The 18,160-nt window shown below is 41.0% G+C and overlaps 1 protein-coding gene across 1 annotated transcript; it reads right to left on the bottom strand.

Annotated features, from left to right (window-relative positions):
• Positions 1-508: 508 nt before the first annotated feature.
• Positions 509-5,708, bottom strand: LOC123187537 (THUMP domain-containing protein 1 homolog). The gene is made up of 6 exons (XM_044599422.1): positions 5,449-5,708; positions 4,422-4,985; positions 3,504-3,643; positions 3,248-3,368; positions 2,091-2,231; positions 509-926 (listed from the first exon to the last, which is right to left on the bottom strand). Exons 1-6 carry the CDS (start codon positions 5,620-5,622, stop codon positions 840-842), a joined length of 1,227 nt encoding a protein of 408 aa, XP_044455357.1. The 5' UTR covers positions 5,623-5,708; the 3' UTR covers positions 509-839.
• Positions 5,709-18,160: the final 12,452 nt, after the last annotated feature.

The following is an 18,160-nucleotide window of genomic DNA, read 5'->3' as shown; positions in this document are numbered from 1 at the left end:
CAACCAGAGTCATTCCCATTTCCCAGTGATGGGACTTGGGAGTGCGCGCATGACGGGTGCCGATCGGCGGCGTCCGTGTGGCTGCCCCCGCAGCCCAGCTTATCTGGAATTGGATTTACCCTGTGCCGGGTCGCACTCCTGTGCTACCCAACTGGACCACCCAAACTTGGCCCATACGTTCGGGCTTTCCAGCACCCATCAAATAGTACAATCCATGGTGTGGGGTGAATTTAGGGTGGTTCACCCAAGTTCACCACGTCGAACTAATGGCCACAACTTCTGTTAGAAGGCCTGCTCATCTCATCTTGAGTTTTGATTGGCCCCGAGAAAATCGAGAGAAACCAAATCATGTTTTCAGTCACCTTTTCCTCCCCTTTCCTTCAGGGTTCTGTGACTGAAAAAAAAAGGGAAAACCATTGTTTTAAACCGGATGCCCTAGGAAATTCAACTCATAGGTGCCGCTTTTTTGTAAAGGTATATTTTCCAACTCGCCAAAGTTACAGTGGCATGAATCTAATTAACCCTTTATTCCAACGATGCCCTAGGAAATTCAACAGGTTACAAAATTGCACCATACCGCATTAAGCAAGCAATTCAGGATGCGTCCACACGACAACGGCCATCCGTTTTAACGACATAATACATCTGAATCATATGACAATGACTTTCACGGTTCAGCTAACAACTACTACCTCCGATCCATAATAAGGGTCGCAGTTTTGAACTGACCCCAGTTCAAAACCGTGACACTTATTTTGGATCGGGGGGAGTAGCTAGTAACCAACTGATGCTGCGTCTGCTTAAAACTCAACCAGGAGGAAGAATTTGTCACGCAGAAACTACTTCTCTGGTGGCGAGGTCAGCTGCCTTAGGTTGAACTTCGAAAGCTCTTTGTATCTCTCCACCACTCCAATCATGCATATAGTCTGCCCATGATTCAAACAATAGTTTATCAGGACCTCAACTGCGAACATCTTACTGTAGCTATATACTCCCTCCGTTCCAAATTACTCGTCGCAGAAATGGATGTATCTAGAACTAAAATACATCTAGGTACATCCATACCTGCGACAAGTAATTTGGAACGGAGGGAGTACTAGCCAGATAGAAAGAAATATAGGCACCAGATTATATTAGATATTTCATATGGCCAATAGTGAAGTAATAAAGCAACATGCTCCCGAGTGTCCCTTGGTGCAGCATTACTGAACAGACGAAGAGCCCATATTGGACTTACTACAGGGTTCAAAGTAAAAAAAAAAGGTGGGAAAAGGCATTTCATAAAAGCATGAAACAAACTTTTCCAAGTCCATTTTACCTCCAATCTGTAGAATGCAATCAGGATACTGAAATGGAAATTGGTTTAACATGAAGTACGATACAAGCTGCTAGCGATTTATTATGTTCATTTCCTCCATCCCCGGATCCCAGTGCTACAATAAAATTTGGAGCACTGGAAGCTGCCTGGATAATGGATACTGATCAAGGACCATGCGTTTTTTTTTACTCCTGAACATTAAAAGAAACAACCCACAGTAGATAAATCAATGCATATTTTGTACTAGCTCTGCACCAACAGGCACAGGGACTTCCCTGAAAAAAGGGAAAAGGCATATGCGCACTATAGGTCGATTGCTTTACATCTCATCGATATGGACCTAGTCCTCGCTTTATGTCTTATCCATCCAGTCGAATTGCGACTTCTACATTTTCAGATAGAAAGAAAACACAAGAGAAGTATTTCTTCCGACTGAATTTTGTGTGGATCTCAAAGCAACTTTATGACAATGGACTGTGATGGTAGCTCATCGACAAATGCGTGCATGTGCAAATGCCTTTCCCGTAGACAAATACCACAATGGGAATACTTAGTACTCTTGCATTTTACTACTCCAAAACCTCACTTAAAAATCATCCATACCTATGAATTTGAAAATAGATAAAGTAATAGTTGTGTTGTGAGAAGTGGGCATCAAATCATATCGATTTTTATGACAATTGTAGGATAAAAACTTGTGTTTTGTTGAGGCACTTCCACAAAATATAACACTAGAGATTTAATAGCAATCCAACTGTATTAGAGAATTTACCTTGGCAATCTGAACAATAATAGTCCTGTCAGGGTTGCTGAGGTCAACTTTGTGAGGCTGAGGTATAGATTTTGCTACTGCATTTATAATTTTCATTCTATCGATTCCTGTGTTTGACCTTGCTTCGTATAACACAGCAAACTGCAAAGATTGAGACAAGCAAGTAAGGTAACGTGTAGAATTTTGGACAGGAAAACAATAAAGCAAACAACTCCTATTTGGATAACTGCATCATTCTATCTGTTCTGTGGAAATAATAAATACAATAATAGACATTATAATGTACTGATGTTGGTGATGTTGGCTACTGAAACAATTGACTGCATTGGCTTGCTCATAAAGCGCCGCATATATGTGCTAAATTTTGAGGGATACTACTTCCAGCACTTTCCTTCGGATGACGAATGCACAGAAAATCATTACCAGGTCAATTCTATGGAAGATGGATGACATTTAGGAACCTACTGATGGAAATATGAAGATATGACGTATCTACCCTGGTAATGCTTCATACAGTCAGTGCCAATTGTCAGATAGGTAATTAATCTTGTCAGGCTTCTAGCCAACTTTAGACCTTGCTAGATGGGGTAGACTACATCCAGCAATACAATCCATCTTCCCCCCTACCCACTATCTCCTCAATTACCGTTATACAGTGAAAATAAAAATTCATGAATTATGATAGTGCATGATTATAATTTATGAACAGGGGCCAGTTTACTCTGAAATGGTTAGGACAATCTCTCTTATCTAAAAAATACGCAAGGTTCCATGTTTTGCCTCTCTGTTCTGTCTCTACTAATTCTTTTTTGCCCGCCGTTTTCTTTGTCCCACCTCCCAGTTATCTCCCCTCGCATCCCTCACCCTATCTCACTGCTGCCCCCGACCAACCCCCACCTGGCGCTACAGGGTTCTCATCTGCTGCCGCTCCCCCTGCGGACACCCAATCTTCGACCCTGCCTCCTCCAGCGAGCCGCTCCCGGCAATGTCGCCCACCAGCTGCAGCCTCCCCAAGTGATCCCGTGATGGAAAATCTACATAACTAATACAAGATAATATATAGATCTGAAGCCAGCTGGCTACCATGGTGGCATGGTCTCAGCGCTTTGCCCTACGTTCTTTAATCAGACCATCCAGCAATCAAGTAAAAAAGTTACCTTATGTCCCGAAGGAGATTCTTTGGGGAAGTACTTTTCAACAAGTGGAGCAACAGCTCTTGTTATTTCCTCTTCTGAAGCATAACATACCACCTCAGCAGGCAACACCCTCAGAATAAACCTAGAGTACATTCAAGATGAAAGTCCATAAGCAAGAAAATAACTGCACACTTCATATGAGCAATAATATCATATCTTCATATATGAGACTTATGAAGAACAAAGAAGATAGATTGCAATAATATAAATTCTGAACCTGGACATATGTTTACGAGTTGAAGCAGCCGAAGACATCATGCTTTGTACAATCTCAACTGGACCAGGGTCTCCATCTCTTTTGTGCATTTGAATGAAGATGCAACCATTGCAACCGGAATCAACACTTGCAAACAGCCTCTGTTTGAAGTATGATGGTTTTCATCATATCAGCAAGTATATAAAGAACAGTGAGGCAAAGACAAAATATATGGACTAGTATGGTCGCATCATTTTCCCGTATCAGGGAATTGTTTCTAGAGGGAACAGTGATGCATTACGGAAGACTCTGATTCTCAATAAAGCCTCAGTGCCAAGTTATTAAAAATAGTGGCTAAAATGAGAGGCAAAATCCATAACTCTCTCATGAAATGAGTTTGAGTCCTTACAATACAAGACTTGCTTGACGTACTTAATTTTGCTCAAGTTTACTCACAACTGTACAGGGATCTGATAGCCAGAATAAAACAAGTACCGATGAATAAATAGTTAAATATTACAGTTAACCTCTTAAGGTAGTTATGGGCAGACAGAAATACTGAAATCTTTCTATCTACAGCATGATTTTCCAAATTTAGGGCCTATGCAATATTTCAATATTCGAAAATGACTTAAAGTACATCATGTGTTTGATAAGGGGAAAAGGATGTGGAGGAAGACTGGATTTTATGAGCATTCTTAAGTGAATACTTCTTCTATCTAGGATCCAGCAAAACTTCTTAGGAGCTATGAATATGAATTCCATGCTTTCATCTTAAAAAAGAAAAGACATCTATGGATGAGTAAACTGCACCAAGTTTTTTTTAGTACATCTGACTAAATTCAATCCACTGCAGGTTTATATATGGACTATTTCCGTGCAGAAATAAGCACCTCCTACGTATCTTAAACTGTAAATAAATTCAGAAAAGAAACAGACCTTTTTCCTGTCCCCCAGTTGTTTTAGATCCTCATCAATTAAATCATCAATAGGTTTGTCATTGGACGCCTTTGGTTTACCAGTGAACTCTTTCGGTTTATCGTTGGACGCTTTTGGTTTATCACTAGTCTCTGTTGGTTTATCAGTGGACTCTTTTGGCTTATCATCAGTAGTCTCTGCTGGTTTATCAGTGGACTCTTTTGGCTTATCATCAGTAGTCTCTGCTGGTTCATCAGTGGGCGCTTTTGGTTCTGTCTGTTCAGAAACCAGAGGATCTTCTATCCGTTGCTTCTTTGGCGCTGATCCGCCAGCAGTTTCCACTTGTTCTTCATCCTCCTTGCTGGCAATTCCCAAGGCACCAGGTACCTCTTGTTGCTGCTCAGATGACTTGGCTTCACCTTTTTCTGCATCATTTCCATTGTTAGCCTCCTCCACTGAATGACCTTGATCCTCATCATCGGAGGAATCAGAGTCGTCAAACTTTATTTTTTTGTTCAGCGGCTTGTCAGGGATGCTCTTGGGCTTCTCATCAAATACTTTCCCGTCAACCAGGTCCTCGTAGAACTGCAGATCCACAATGGAGTATCGCATATCAGATATCTTAATTACTGTATATAACCTAGATAGTGGTAAGATTCAGAGTCCCAAGCATAGGTATATTACAAGCAAGCGAGCTGCAGCTGTGTTCCTAATTTCAATCAGTCGTCACATTTACGAGTGAATTGTGCATTGTGAGTCACAGAGGTGTAAGCTGTCCCGCCACAATAACAATAACAAGCAAACTACAGTGAACACAAGATAGCACAGCACTGTCACCGAAACTGAAGCGGAACGCATCCGTCCAAGATAGTGATTAGAATTGAGCGAGTAATTAAGATCTCGCACGAAGCGGCGGCCTGCGGGTAATTACGACGAACACCTGCTGCGCGGGAGGCCCAGGCAATACGACGAACACCTGCTGCGCGGGAGGCCCAGGCAGGCAAGGGAACAACAGATCACTTAGGCGCGGGCAAGGGAGGTGGCTTACGGTGTCCAGGAGAGAGATGGCCTCGCGGGTGGCCTGGTGCTCGCGGCCGCCGTCGCAGGTGATGAAGAAGCCCTGCACGCCGGGGCGCAGCGGGTACGCGCCCTTCCGCACCGGCTTGCCGTGGGGCAGGAACTTGCGCTTCCTCCCCTTGGTGTCGCCGCCGGCGGAGGCCATCTGGTGTTGTGCTTGGCTCGGGGTTTCTCTAGGGTTTCCTTTGGGCCTCGCCTCGGCGGCGCGTCTATGCAGCAAGATCGTACGGCTATCGTTGTTTGCCGGGGCTATTTCTCGCCTGTCGCGAGAGCTACGATAGACGCGCCTCTGGCGCAAGCCTACTGGGCCAGCTTAGTACTCGCTTCCATTTTACAGTTTTTTAGGTTTTTTCTTTGGGTTTTTTTAATTTTGGTTTTTTATTTTTTATTTTTATTTTTATTCGGGTTTTGCAGATTTTTCAAAAACAAATCAACACACGTCTACTTTTTCAATACATGTTGTACATTTTTTATACACATGTAACATTATTTTATTCACGTTAAACATATTGTAAATACATGTATTGATTTTTTTAATACATCTTAAATATTTTAAATACAAGTTAAGTTAATTTAATTGATAAAATATATTTTTTACATTATATAAACATTTTTGAAATGCCATGAAAATAGTTTTGAAAAGCATGATTTAAAAAAATGTCACGTGCATTTTTTGAATCCTATGAAACTTTTTTTAATTACATGAACATTTTTTTACATTGACAAAAGAATTTTCATAATGTCATGAATATTTTTTCGAAACATGTAATCATTTTCTTAAATGTCATGTGCAATTTCTTGAATGCCATGAATAATTATTTTTCAATTTATGCAAGTGTTGTTTAATCTTTATAAACAACTTTATAAAATGTGAGGAACGTTTTTCTGAAACACGTGAACATTTTAAAATATCACATAATAGTGCAGACATTTTTACATTGTATACACATTTTTTGAACGCGTGATGAACACTTCTAAAAATGAATGGATTTTTTTATTCTATTTTAGAAATATAAGTAAATTAATACAATAAAAAAATGCATTGGAGAGCCAACGGTCCTCCTATGTTGGGTCGGCCCATTTATGAGGGGGGAAGCTATGATTCACCTTGCTAGAAGCGAGGTGTAGCCTTCTCTTACCAAAAGAGAGGTATAACCCTACACATCATTTTTCACCTTTCGGATTATGAAATAATGCAAAGGCGTGTTTGGTTCCTCGCATCATTTTTAGGCTTCGTGGAAACATAGTTAGGTGGAGCCTGTGCGAAAGAATACAAGCTTCGTGCCAAGTTGTGCAACTTGACTGGCTGCTCACGAGATCCTAGGCTACATGTGAATAAAATATGCCCTAGAGGCAATAATAAAGTTGTTATTTATATTTCCTTATATCATGATAAATGTTTATTATTCATGCTAGAATTGTATTAGCCGGAAACTTAATACATGTGTGAATACATAGACAAAACAGAGTGTCCCTAGTATGCCTCTACTTGACTAGCTCGTTAATCAAAGATGGTTATGTTTTCTGACCATAGACATGTGTTGTCATTTGATAAACGGGATCACATCATTCTCCAATGATGTGATGGACAAGACTCATCCGTTAGCTTAGCATAATGATTGTTTAATTTTATTGCTATTGCTTTCATCATGACTTATACATATTTCTCTGACTATGAGATTATGCAACTCCCAAATACCGGAGGAACACCTTGTGTGCTATCAAACGTCACAACGTAACTGGGTGATTATAAAGATGCTCTACAGATGTGTGTTTGTTGGGTTGGCATAGATCGAGATTAAGATTTGTCACTCCATGTATCGGAGAGGTATCTCACTAGTAGAAAAAGGGCCATTTGTCCCGGTTCATAAGGGTCTTTAGTTCCGGTTCTGGAACCGGGACAAAAGGGTCGTTACGTATCGGGACTAAAGGCCCTCCACGTGGCCGCTGCGTGGAGGTTCACCTTTAGTCCCGGTTGGTGCCACCAACCGGTGCTAAAGGAAATTTTATGATTTTTTTATTATTTTTTGAAATTTTGTTTTTGAATTTTTTTCTTGAATTTTCAAATTTCTGAATTATTTTAACCTCTAATCTCTAATCAACCCTCATCACTGCTCAATTTAATCTCTAATCTCTAATCACCCCTCATCATTCCAAATCATCTAACTTCCCGAACGGTCACCCATCCTCTCACTACCCCAGCCTAAGCACGCTTAACTTCCGGGTTCTATTCTCCCTCGTTTCCTGACAATAGTAAGATGTCAATCCTATTAACCCTCAGGAGTTTAGCTTGAGCATGAAGTCACACATTTCACTGTTTGAGTTTGAAACTATCGTTCTAAAAAACAATAATTATTTAGTAACACTAATATTTCTTGAATTAGTAGTTTGACCATTGTTTGACCAGATTTGACCAAAATTCAAAAAAATTGAAATAATTATTTAGTAACACTAATATTCTTGAATAATTATTTAGTAACACTAATACTTCTTGAATAAGTAGTTTGACCATAGTTTGACCAGATTTAACAAAAAAATCAAAAAAACTAAAATTTGAGCATAACTTTTTTTCCTTTTAGAATTTGAGGATTCTAAAAATTTGCAAACAGGTCATAGGCTGTCAAAACTGGATGCGGATTTTCGTGCTGAACATTTTGATATATTATACGTTTTTCTGACATTGTATGCAAAAGTTATAGTCGTTTTACATTTTCCCTACACTTTTTGCAAAACATGTCCAAATTTAAGTTTTTAAATTTTCCTAACTAGTAGATGTAGTAACATAACTACATCTCGAAGGATTTTAACTTTTGAAGTTTTTATCATTTTCTTTTGCTTTTTACAAAACTGAAAAGGCGATACACAGGGGGGGAGGATTTGAAAATTGCACCACTAGTACCTAACCTTTAGTACCGGTTCATGCCACGAACCGGTACTAATGCAACCTTTAGTACCGGTTCGTGCCACGAACCGATACTAATGCCTCAACCCCATTAGTACCGGTTCATGCCACGAACCGGTACTAATGGGCATCGCACCCTTTAGTCCCGGTTCGTGGCACCAACCGGGACTAAAGGTCCCATTTGAACCGGGAGTAATGCCTGTACGGTGCCCTAGCCGCTCGAACCGGGACTAATGCTCACATTAGTCCCGGTTCGTAATGCAACTGATACTAATGCTCTTTTCTGGCCGAACCAAAGCCCCTTTTTCTACTAGTGTCTCTGGGCCCTCTCGGTAATGCACATCACTATAAGCCTTGCAAGCAATGTGACTAATGAGTTAGTTACGGGATGATGCATTATGGAATGAGTAAAGAGACTTGCCGGTAATGAGATTGAACTAGGTATGGTGATACCGACGATCGAATCTCGGGCAAGTAACATAACGATGACAAAGGGAACAACGTATGTTGTTATGCTTTGACCGATAAAGATCTTCGTAGAATATGTAGGAGCCAATATGAGCATCCAGGTTCCGCTATTGGTTATTGACCGGAAATGTGTCTCAGTCATGTCTACATAGTTCCCGTAGGGTCCGCACGCTTAACGTTCGATGACGATTTGTATTATGAGTTATGTGTTTTGATGTACCGAAGGTTGTTCGGAGTCCCAGATATGATCATGGACATGACGAGGAGTCTCGAAATGGTCGATACATAAAGATTGATATATTGGACCATGTTATTCGAACACCGGAAGTGTTCCGGATAGTTTCGGATAAAACCGGAGTGCCGGAGGGTTACCGGAACCCCTGATGTCTACTACACAAACTTTTTCTTGTAGACATTGTTGGGCCTCCAAGTGCAGAGGTTTGTAGGACAGTAGCAAATTTCCCTCAAGTGGATAACCTAAGGTTTATCAATCCGTGGGAGGCGTAGGATGAAGATGGTCTCTCTCAAGCAACCCTGCAACCAAATAACAAAGAGTCTCTTGTGTCCCCAACACACCCAATACAATGGTAAATTGTATAGGTGCACTAGTTCGGCGAAGAGATGGTGATACAAGTGCAATATGGATGATAGATATAGGTTTTTGTAATCCAAAAATATAAAAACAGCAAGGTAACTAATGATAAAAGTGAGCGTAAATGGTATTGCAATGCTAGGAAACAAGGCCTAGGGTTCATACTTTCACCAGTGCAAGTTCTCTCAACAATAATAACATAATTAGATCATATAACTATCCCTCAACATGCAACAAAGAGTCACTCCAAAGTCACTAATAGCAGAGAACAAACGAAGAGATTATTGTAGGGTACGAAACCACCTCAAAGTTATTCTTTCTGATCGATCTATTCAAGAATCCGTAGTAAAATAACACGAAGCTATTCTTTCCGTTTGATCCATCCTAGAGTTCGTACTAGAATAACACCTTAAGACACAAATCAACCAAAACCCTAATGTCACCTAGATACTCCAATGTAACCTCAAGTATCCGTTGGTATGATTATACGATATGCATCACACAATCTCAGATTCATCGATTCAACCAACACAAAGAACTTCAAAGAGTGCCCCAAAGATTCTACTGGAGAGTCAAGATGAAAACGTGTGCCAACCCCTATGCATAAGTTCACGAGGTCACGGAACTCGCAAGTTGATCACCAAAACATACATCAAGTGGATCACTGATGTCTACCACACAACCTTCTTCTTGTAGACGTTGTTGGGCCTCTAAGTGCAGAGGTTTGTAGGACAGTAGAAAATTTCCTTCAAGTGGATGACCTAAGGTTTATCAATCCGTAGGAGGCGTAGGATGAAGATGGTCTCTCTCAAGCAACCCTGCAACCAAATAACAAAAAGTCTCTTGTGTCCCCAATACACCCAATACAATGGTAAATTGTATAGGTGCACTAGTTCGGCGAAGAGATGGTAATACAAGTGGTATATGGATGGTAGATAATAGTTTTTGTAATCTGAAAATATAAAAACAGCAAGGTAACTAATGATAAAAGTGAGCGTAAATGGTATTGCAATGATAGGAAACAAGGCCTAGGGTTCATACTTTCACTAGTGTAAGTTCCCTCAACAATGATAACATAAATGGATCACATAACTATCCCTCAACATGCAGCAAAGAGTCACTCCAAAGTCACTAATAGCGGAGAAAGAACGAAGAGATTATGGTAGGGTAGGAAACCACCTCAAAGTTATTCTTTCCAATCAATCCGTTGGGCTATTCCTATAAGTGTCACAAACAGCCCTAGAGTTCGTACTAGAATAACACCTTAAGATACAAATCAACCAAAACCCTAATGTCACCTAGATACTCCAATGTCACCTCAAGTATCCGTGGGTTTGGTTATATGATATGCATCACACAATCTCAGATTCATCTATTCAACCAACACATAAGACCTCAAAGAGTGCCCCAAAGCTTCTACCGGAGAATCACGACGAAAATGTGTGCCAACCCCTATGCATAGGTTCATGGGCGGAACCCACAAGTTGATCACCAAAACATACATCAAGTGAATCACGTGGTATCCCATTGTCACCACAGATACGCACGGCAAGACATACATCAAGTGTTCTCAAATCTTTAAAGACTCAATCCGATAAGATAACTTCAAAGGGGAAACTCAATCCATTACAAGAGAGTAGAGGGGGGAGACACATCATAGGATCCAAATATAATAGCAAAGCTCGCGATACATCAAGATCGTATCATCTCAAGAACACGAGAGAGAGATCAAATACATAGCTACTGGTACATACCCTCAGCCCCGAGGGAGAACTACTCCCACCTCGTCATGGAGAGCACCGGGATGATGAAGATGGCCACCGGAGAAGGATTGCCCCCTCCGGCAGGGTGCCGGAACGGGTCTAGACTGGCTTTCGGTGGCTACGGAGGCTTCTGGCGGCGGAACTCCCGATCTATTGTGCTCCCTGATGTTTTTAGGGTATATGGAGATATATAGGCGAAAGAAGTATGTCAGGGGAGCCATGAGGGGCCCATGAGGGTGGAGGGCGCGCCCTAGGGGGGTGGGCGCGCCCTAGGGGGGTGGGCGCGCCCCCTACCTCGTGGCCTCCTTGAAGCTTTCCTTATGTGCACTTCAAGTCTTCTGGGCTTCTTTCCTTCCAAAAGTGAGTTCTGTGAAGTTTCAGATCAATTGGACTCTGTTTGATTTTCCTTTTCTTCGAAACCCTAAAACAAGGTAAAAACAGAAACTGGCACTGCGCTCTGGGTTAATAGGTTAGTCCCAAAAATCATATAAAATAGCATATAAATGCATATAAAACATCCAAGGTTGATAATATAATAGCATGGAACACTAAAAAATTATAGATACGTTGGAGACGTATCAGCATCCCCAAGCTTAATTCCTGCTCGTCCTCGAGTAGGTAAATGATAAAAATAGAATTTTTGATGTGGAATGCTACCTAACATATTTATCCATGTAGTTCTCTTTATTGTGGCAAGAATATTCAGATCCATAAGATTCAAGACAAAAGTTTAATATTGACATAAAAATAATAATACTTCAAGCATACTAACCAAGCAATTATGTCTTCTCAAAATAACATGGCCAAAGAAAGCTATCCCTACAAAATCATATAGTCTGGCTATGCTCACTACAAGAAATATGTCAACTTGTTACCACCACTATTGGTCACTGAATGGTCACAAATTTCCATTTGTGACCTTTTTGTGACCAAAAACATAAGGTCAGAAGCTGGCCGTCATAAACTGACATTAACGACCTTCTCTGTGAGAAGGTCGTGGACGTTTATGACCAAAATATGCCTACTGGTTTGTTTTGGTCACTAGCAACCTCCCCAGGCCACGTAGGCATCCAACGTGGCAAGCTGATGTGGCACAAGATTCAGCCCGGTCCGATTCGGTGTTTTACATGGGCCGAGCTCAACAATTCGGCCTTTTTATATATTTTTTCTGTCAATTTTTTATCGGCTTCATGGGCCAGGCCCAACAATTCAGCCTTGTTAGTTTTTGAGGCCCTCGAGCTTTTTGCAGTCCATTTCTTTTTTCTGTAAGACTTTTCATTTCATTTTTGAAATTGTTCGATGCTTGTTGGTATGTGGCCTGTTTCAGCCCAATTATTTGTCCAGTTTGGCCCAAGCAGACTTTAGCCCAATCACACACATGCATCCAACATTATTTCATTCAAATTAGGAAAACTCCCAGGTTTACATAACACAAAAAGAAAATATCTCCCAGGTTTACATAACACAAAAAATCATCTCAGGAATACATTTCCTTACACAGGAATATACAATAAGAAAATGATGGCACATCTGCTACTATCATAACAGCACAATGTACTTTTTTAACGGAACAGTACAATGGATTTCATTGCTCTCTCTTATGCGACATGCTCCAGCTGCCACAACTTGCCATCCTACAATGAGAGAGATATAACATTAGTGGAGCAAACTGTTGTCCAGGCACATTAGTTTTATGAGAAAACTGATCCATGAAGCAAGACCAAAACACATTCTGCGCAACTTTTGATAACACAATTTGGATTAAACAACAGATTATGCTTAGCTAACTTAGAAACAAGTACTGCCTATGATGCATGTCTATCTATGTGCATTGCATTTTACTTTGTTCAAAAGTAGAAGCTACATGTCCATTTTTCCAGGTTTGAAGCTACAAATCTAAAAGATAAAGTATAAGTTAACTAAATTGTGTTTTTTAGATAATAACTGAATAGTGTGCAGTAGAATGAATGTTTCATAATAAACAACTAGTGTTTGTGATGAAAACTTGACGTTACAATAAAACCACTGGCAAGGCTTTTTTGAGCCTAAATAAAGGATACTGCCTATTGAATTCTACAACAAACAGGTGAACTTCTGCAGTTCTAGAATTGCCACGAAATATGTTCTAGTATGCCTGAATATTCATCAACTCTTGTCATCGTATGAAAATAAAACCAGTGAATAGCACACCGTATTTGGATGCTATCTATACTAGTATGGAATGATGCCAGGTAAGACGATCTCAGCGAGGTGCACAGTTGTTTAGAAAGGAAAGCACATTTGACTGAAGTACCAATTTTCAGAGTTTGCATAGCACCATGAACAGGGAGCTGTAAATTACTAAATGTTGCCACACTAGAATGTTATCCAGAAAGAATGATACGAGGCAGGCGGCGTCCATTACCAACGAGGTGCATGGAGATGGAGTTGAGCTGGGCCAGAGGTCTTCCAGGCATATGTTGTTCACCTGATCACCACCTCCCTGCATGCACACACACACTGCAAGTTAGATTACATACAGACAGATTGTGTTTCTAATGCCCAGCCGCCACAGGCCGTTGTTAGTCAGCAACTAACACAACATAATTAACAGCCAACTAAAGCTTAATACAAGATCTTTTCATAGTTGGCATGCATCAATACAGGAATCTACAATGTTGGATAAGGTGATAAAGAAAAACAGAAATAGTGGAGTTGGAAACATATGCAACATAATGACAAAACAAAACAATGGATCTTCTTTAGTTCATCACAGGATGTAGTAGAACGACTCAATCAGTAATCCCAGGCACAGAATTAAACATAGAGTTGCAGCTGAAGCGAGTATAGATGGGTTCAATGACATGTAAGGTGCTTTCCTATCCTTCACAAGCCTATGTAAAGAACAATTCTTCAAGTGACTTACTCTTAAGAAACAGCAAGAAGGGCAAGGTAATTGGCTCCTTCACAAGCCTATCTAAAGAACAATTCTGCAAGTGACCCAACTCTTAAGAAACAGCAAGAAGGGAAAGGTAATTGGCTCCTAATTCGTTAGTTATGACAAATACCATATTTGATACTAGATGTACTGAAATAAAAACCAACTCTAAGGATTCAAGTAGCACTCGTGTTAGCATTCTACAGAAAATGACAAGCATTCACCCTTGAAGCAAGAATTCCATCTCAGGTGATGCTACTTGCTACTATTCTCAGCACCAAAAAAAGATATAGAATCATAGTGAACACTCGCACATTCTCATCAACAAGATAATCATGTAGGCCTCCACTCCTTTAGTGATCAATTCATTAGCAAAAAGGCGGAACAATACCATGGATGACTGTAGTAAAATTACAGTATCACATTTTCATGGAGCCCCATCAATTGCACGCAGGCCTTGATCGGCCGCTACATGATGAACGTATGAACTCTATTTTTTACACTTATATGTTTTTACTAGCAGCTAGCTTTTGCTTGACTGGTTCAAAAACTGCGACTGCATTGGAGAGATACCCTCGACGTGACTTGACTTGGAGGGGACAGCATTGGATCCAAGGCTGAATGAGTGAGTGATCGAAGAGACGACTTCGAGCACTTGACTTGGGGTCTCCTAAGCTAACTAGCTAGATCTGTTCAAATGACAGTACTGTACAGAAGAGAGTGTGACTAGACTAGATTAATGCCAGTGTCATCTGGTCAGAGTCAGACAAGCCATTGACACAAGGCCAAATCACAATTATATACGAGCACTACTTAACTAGGAGTAACCCAGCCGACATTAATCATCCTCTCTCTTGTGTATTCAGAACGGAAGCTGGGGAGGCAGGGCAGGATCGCTGACCATGAAGCTGAAGCCGCTTGCACGCACCGTGGCAATCCTCCTCCTGCTGATTGTATGCTCCCTGCTGCCATGAGACATGAGACATGGGTGCAATCTAAAATACAAAACGAAATGGCTAGACATCACAGATCGTAGGCTTAAATTAGGAACTACGAACAGTTCATGTTCCTGACAAATTCAGAAGGGTCGCACAGATCGAACACTAATTGCCGCATTCTCGGGGGAAAACTATTAGACCAATCCAGTAATTCCATCACGGTTCAAATCGCGCATCAATTACAACCTAAATATTCCAGACCAGAGAAGATCTAACATCAGAAGGGGCGAGAGATGGGATGAGATGGGGTATGACGAACCAGGATGCCATGCTCGAGGCAGTAAAGTTCCCAGCACGCGTTGCTGAACTGGATTACACGAAGTCACCGAAGGAGATGTTGTAGCTCCGAGGCACGCGCCGTGGTGCTCCTGCCATGGGCCGGGTGCGCGAGGACGGCCGCGCTCCTCCCGCTTCTCCTCTAGAGGCCTCCGTCGTGCGCTACTCCCACGCGAGCCCTGCATGTCACCCAAGGAGAGGAGAGGAGAGCATATGTTAGGAACCGCAGGAGAGGGAGGGGAGGCGCGGAGTGTCGTGCGCGTACGTGGTCGTGGCGGGGCATGCCGCCATCCTGGCCGTGGACTACCTGCTTGTGGTCGCCGGGCCGGCGAGACGAGGCACCGCGCGACAAAATCCCAAGGACGGAGTGGTTGCTTGGCTCAAAGTGGATAAGGCTAGGGGAGAACGGGAGGAAGGGAGGAGCTCGATCTCGTCTATGGTGAGGGTCGTCGATGGTGGGCGGCGGCGGATCGAGATCTGAGGGAGGAAGAGGGTGACTTGGAGATGGGGATCTGGGATCGAGGGGCGCGGGAGAGGGTGGAGCAACGGTGCTTGGGGAGTGGGGGTGGCCGACGCGTGCAAGAATGGAGATGGAGGCCAGGGGCTCTGACTTGGATTGGATCTGGGCGGCGGCGGCGATTGGGAGAAGGGGGCTAGGGTTTCATGGGTGGACAAGGATGAGAGGGATACGGGGTGATTCGGGAGGGGGTGAGAGTGACGAGGGGGGTGTGGGCTGCCGTTGGATCCGGGCGCATCCCACGGTGCTTAAGCCATGATCCGCGTGAGCTGATTTTAGACCAATCAGAACAGAGTATCCCCTTTGATGATGTTAGGACCATTTAAATTGGTCATAATCGATTGAAAATAAGATTTTGAATCATGTCTGTTATTTGACTACCTAAGAAATTTATAAAAATATGGAAATAAAAAACCTTCGCATTGTGTCACCAAGTGTGAACTACTTTTCAGTAAAAATAACAAACTTTGAATATTGTTAATATCATGAAAAAAGTGTTCTAAGATATGAGTTTTTTTAAGAGAATCATTTTTCGAGTGTCAAAAATGATATTTTTATAAAGAACCTAGCAAATATTTGTTGCAAATTTGGAGCACATCAATTTTATAATTCACAATCATAGCACATGTGGAGCACATCAAATACTTTTCAAGCTTATGTAGTTGTGTTTTTCTATTTGTTTCTCTTGTGTTTTTTGCACAAGGGTGCATTTTGGAATGGCATAGTTCGTTCAAATTATCTCATATTGTGCACAAGGGTGCATATTGGAATGACAACAATGTTGCCTAAGGAAGTTTTTATTTTCTTTGGACGAAAAATCAATTTTCCATTTTTCGAGTGCCCAAAAGGAGGTTTTTTTGTGAAGGACCTCCCAAATAATTGTTGCAAAATTGGACCAAATCATTTTTATAAAATATTAGGCCATATTTAATGCACAATTGACCAAATGGTTGGGTGTAAAAAGTTTTGATCCACCTCTCGTGAAAAAGACAAATTTCCGTCGATTCAGCTGGAAGCGGGTCAAATTTGAGCTGTAGCTGCCTTGTAGTTTGCTCTTTATTTTTCCAAAAATCATTTCTAGGTACAAAAGTATCTATTTAATAAGAGAAACACTAAAAAAATTCCAAGATTCAACCACTAGCTAGGAACGGTCATTCCCGCCATTTTGACCGCATTTTGAAACGGGCATAAAAAATTCAAAAAAAATCAAAAAAAATGGAAAACCTTTGCATTGCGTCATTATATGTGACCAAGTTACCAGCAAAAATTATAAACTTGTAATATGACGATTATTTTTAAAAAGTGTTCTCAGAAACTAGCTATCAAGTGTGAAGATGCATGGCTTTCACCCCAAATGCTCAATCTTATGCCCACATTTATGACATAGTTTGTTCAAATGACCTCATATCGTGCACAAGGGTGCATCTTAGAATTGCAAACAATGTTGCCTAAGGAAGTTTTTATTTTCATTGGATGAAAAAACCATTTTCCATTTTTCGAGTGCCCAAAAGGAGGTTTTTTTGTGAAGGACCTCCCAAATAATTGTTGCAAAATTGGACCAAATCATTTTTATAAAATACTACGCCATATTTAATGCACAATTGACCAAATGGTTGGGTGTAAAAAGTTTTGATCCACCTCTCGTGAAAAAGACAAATTTTCGCCGATTTAGTTGGAAGCGGGTCAAATTTGAACTGTAGCTACCTTGTAGTTTGCTCTTTATTTTTTCCAAAAATCATTTCTAGGTACAAAAGTATCTATTTAATAAGAGAAACACTAAAAAAATTCCAAGATTCAACCACTAGCTAGGAACGGTCATTCCCGCTGTTTTGACCGCATTTTGAAACGGGCATAAAAAATTCAAAAAAAATCAAAAAAATGGAAAACCTTCGCATTGCGTCATTATATGTGACCAAGTTACCAGCAAAAATTGTAAACTTGTAATACGGCGATTATTTTAAAAAAAGTGTTCTCAGAAACGAGCTATCACGTGTGGAGATCAATGGCTTTCAAGCCAAATGATCAAACTTATGGCCACATTCATGGCATAGTTTGTTCAAATGATCTCATATTGTGCACAAGGATGCATATTGGAATGGCAAACAATGTTGCCTAAGGAAGTTTCCATTTTCTTTGGACGAAAAAACCATTTTCCATTTTTTGAGTGCCCAAAAGGAGGTTTTTTTGTGAAGGACCTCCCAAATAATTGTTGCAAAATTGCACCAAATCAATTTCATAAAATACTAGGAC

The sequence above is a fragment of the Triticum aestivum genome, chromosome 2A (assembly GCF_018294505.1).
Source record: "Triticum aestivum cultivar Chinese Spring chromosome 2A, IWGSC CS RefSeq v2.1, whole genome shotgun sequence".
In the NCBI taxonomy this organism is placed as follows: Eukaryota; Viridiplantae; Streptophyta; class Magnoliopsida; order Poales; family Poaceae; genus Triticum; species Triticum aestivum.
This window is presented reverse-complemented; position numbering and strand designations above follow the sequence as displayed.

Coding starts and splice junctions, on each gene's coding strand:
- LOC123187537 (XM_044599422.1), bottom strand. CDS start 5,622: ATGGCCTCCGCCGGCGGCGACACCAAGGGGAGGAAGCGCAAGTTCCTG. Junction 3,369..3,503: donor ACTCGTAAACATATGTCCAG/GTTCAGAATTTA, acceptor AATGTACTCTAG/GTTTATTCTGAGGGTGTTGC. Junction 2,232..3,247: donor AATCTCCTTCGGGACATAAG/GTAACTTTTTTA, acceptor CAATCTTTGCAG/TTTGCTGTGTTATACGAAGC.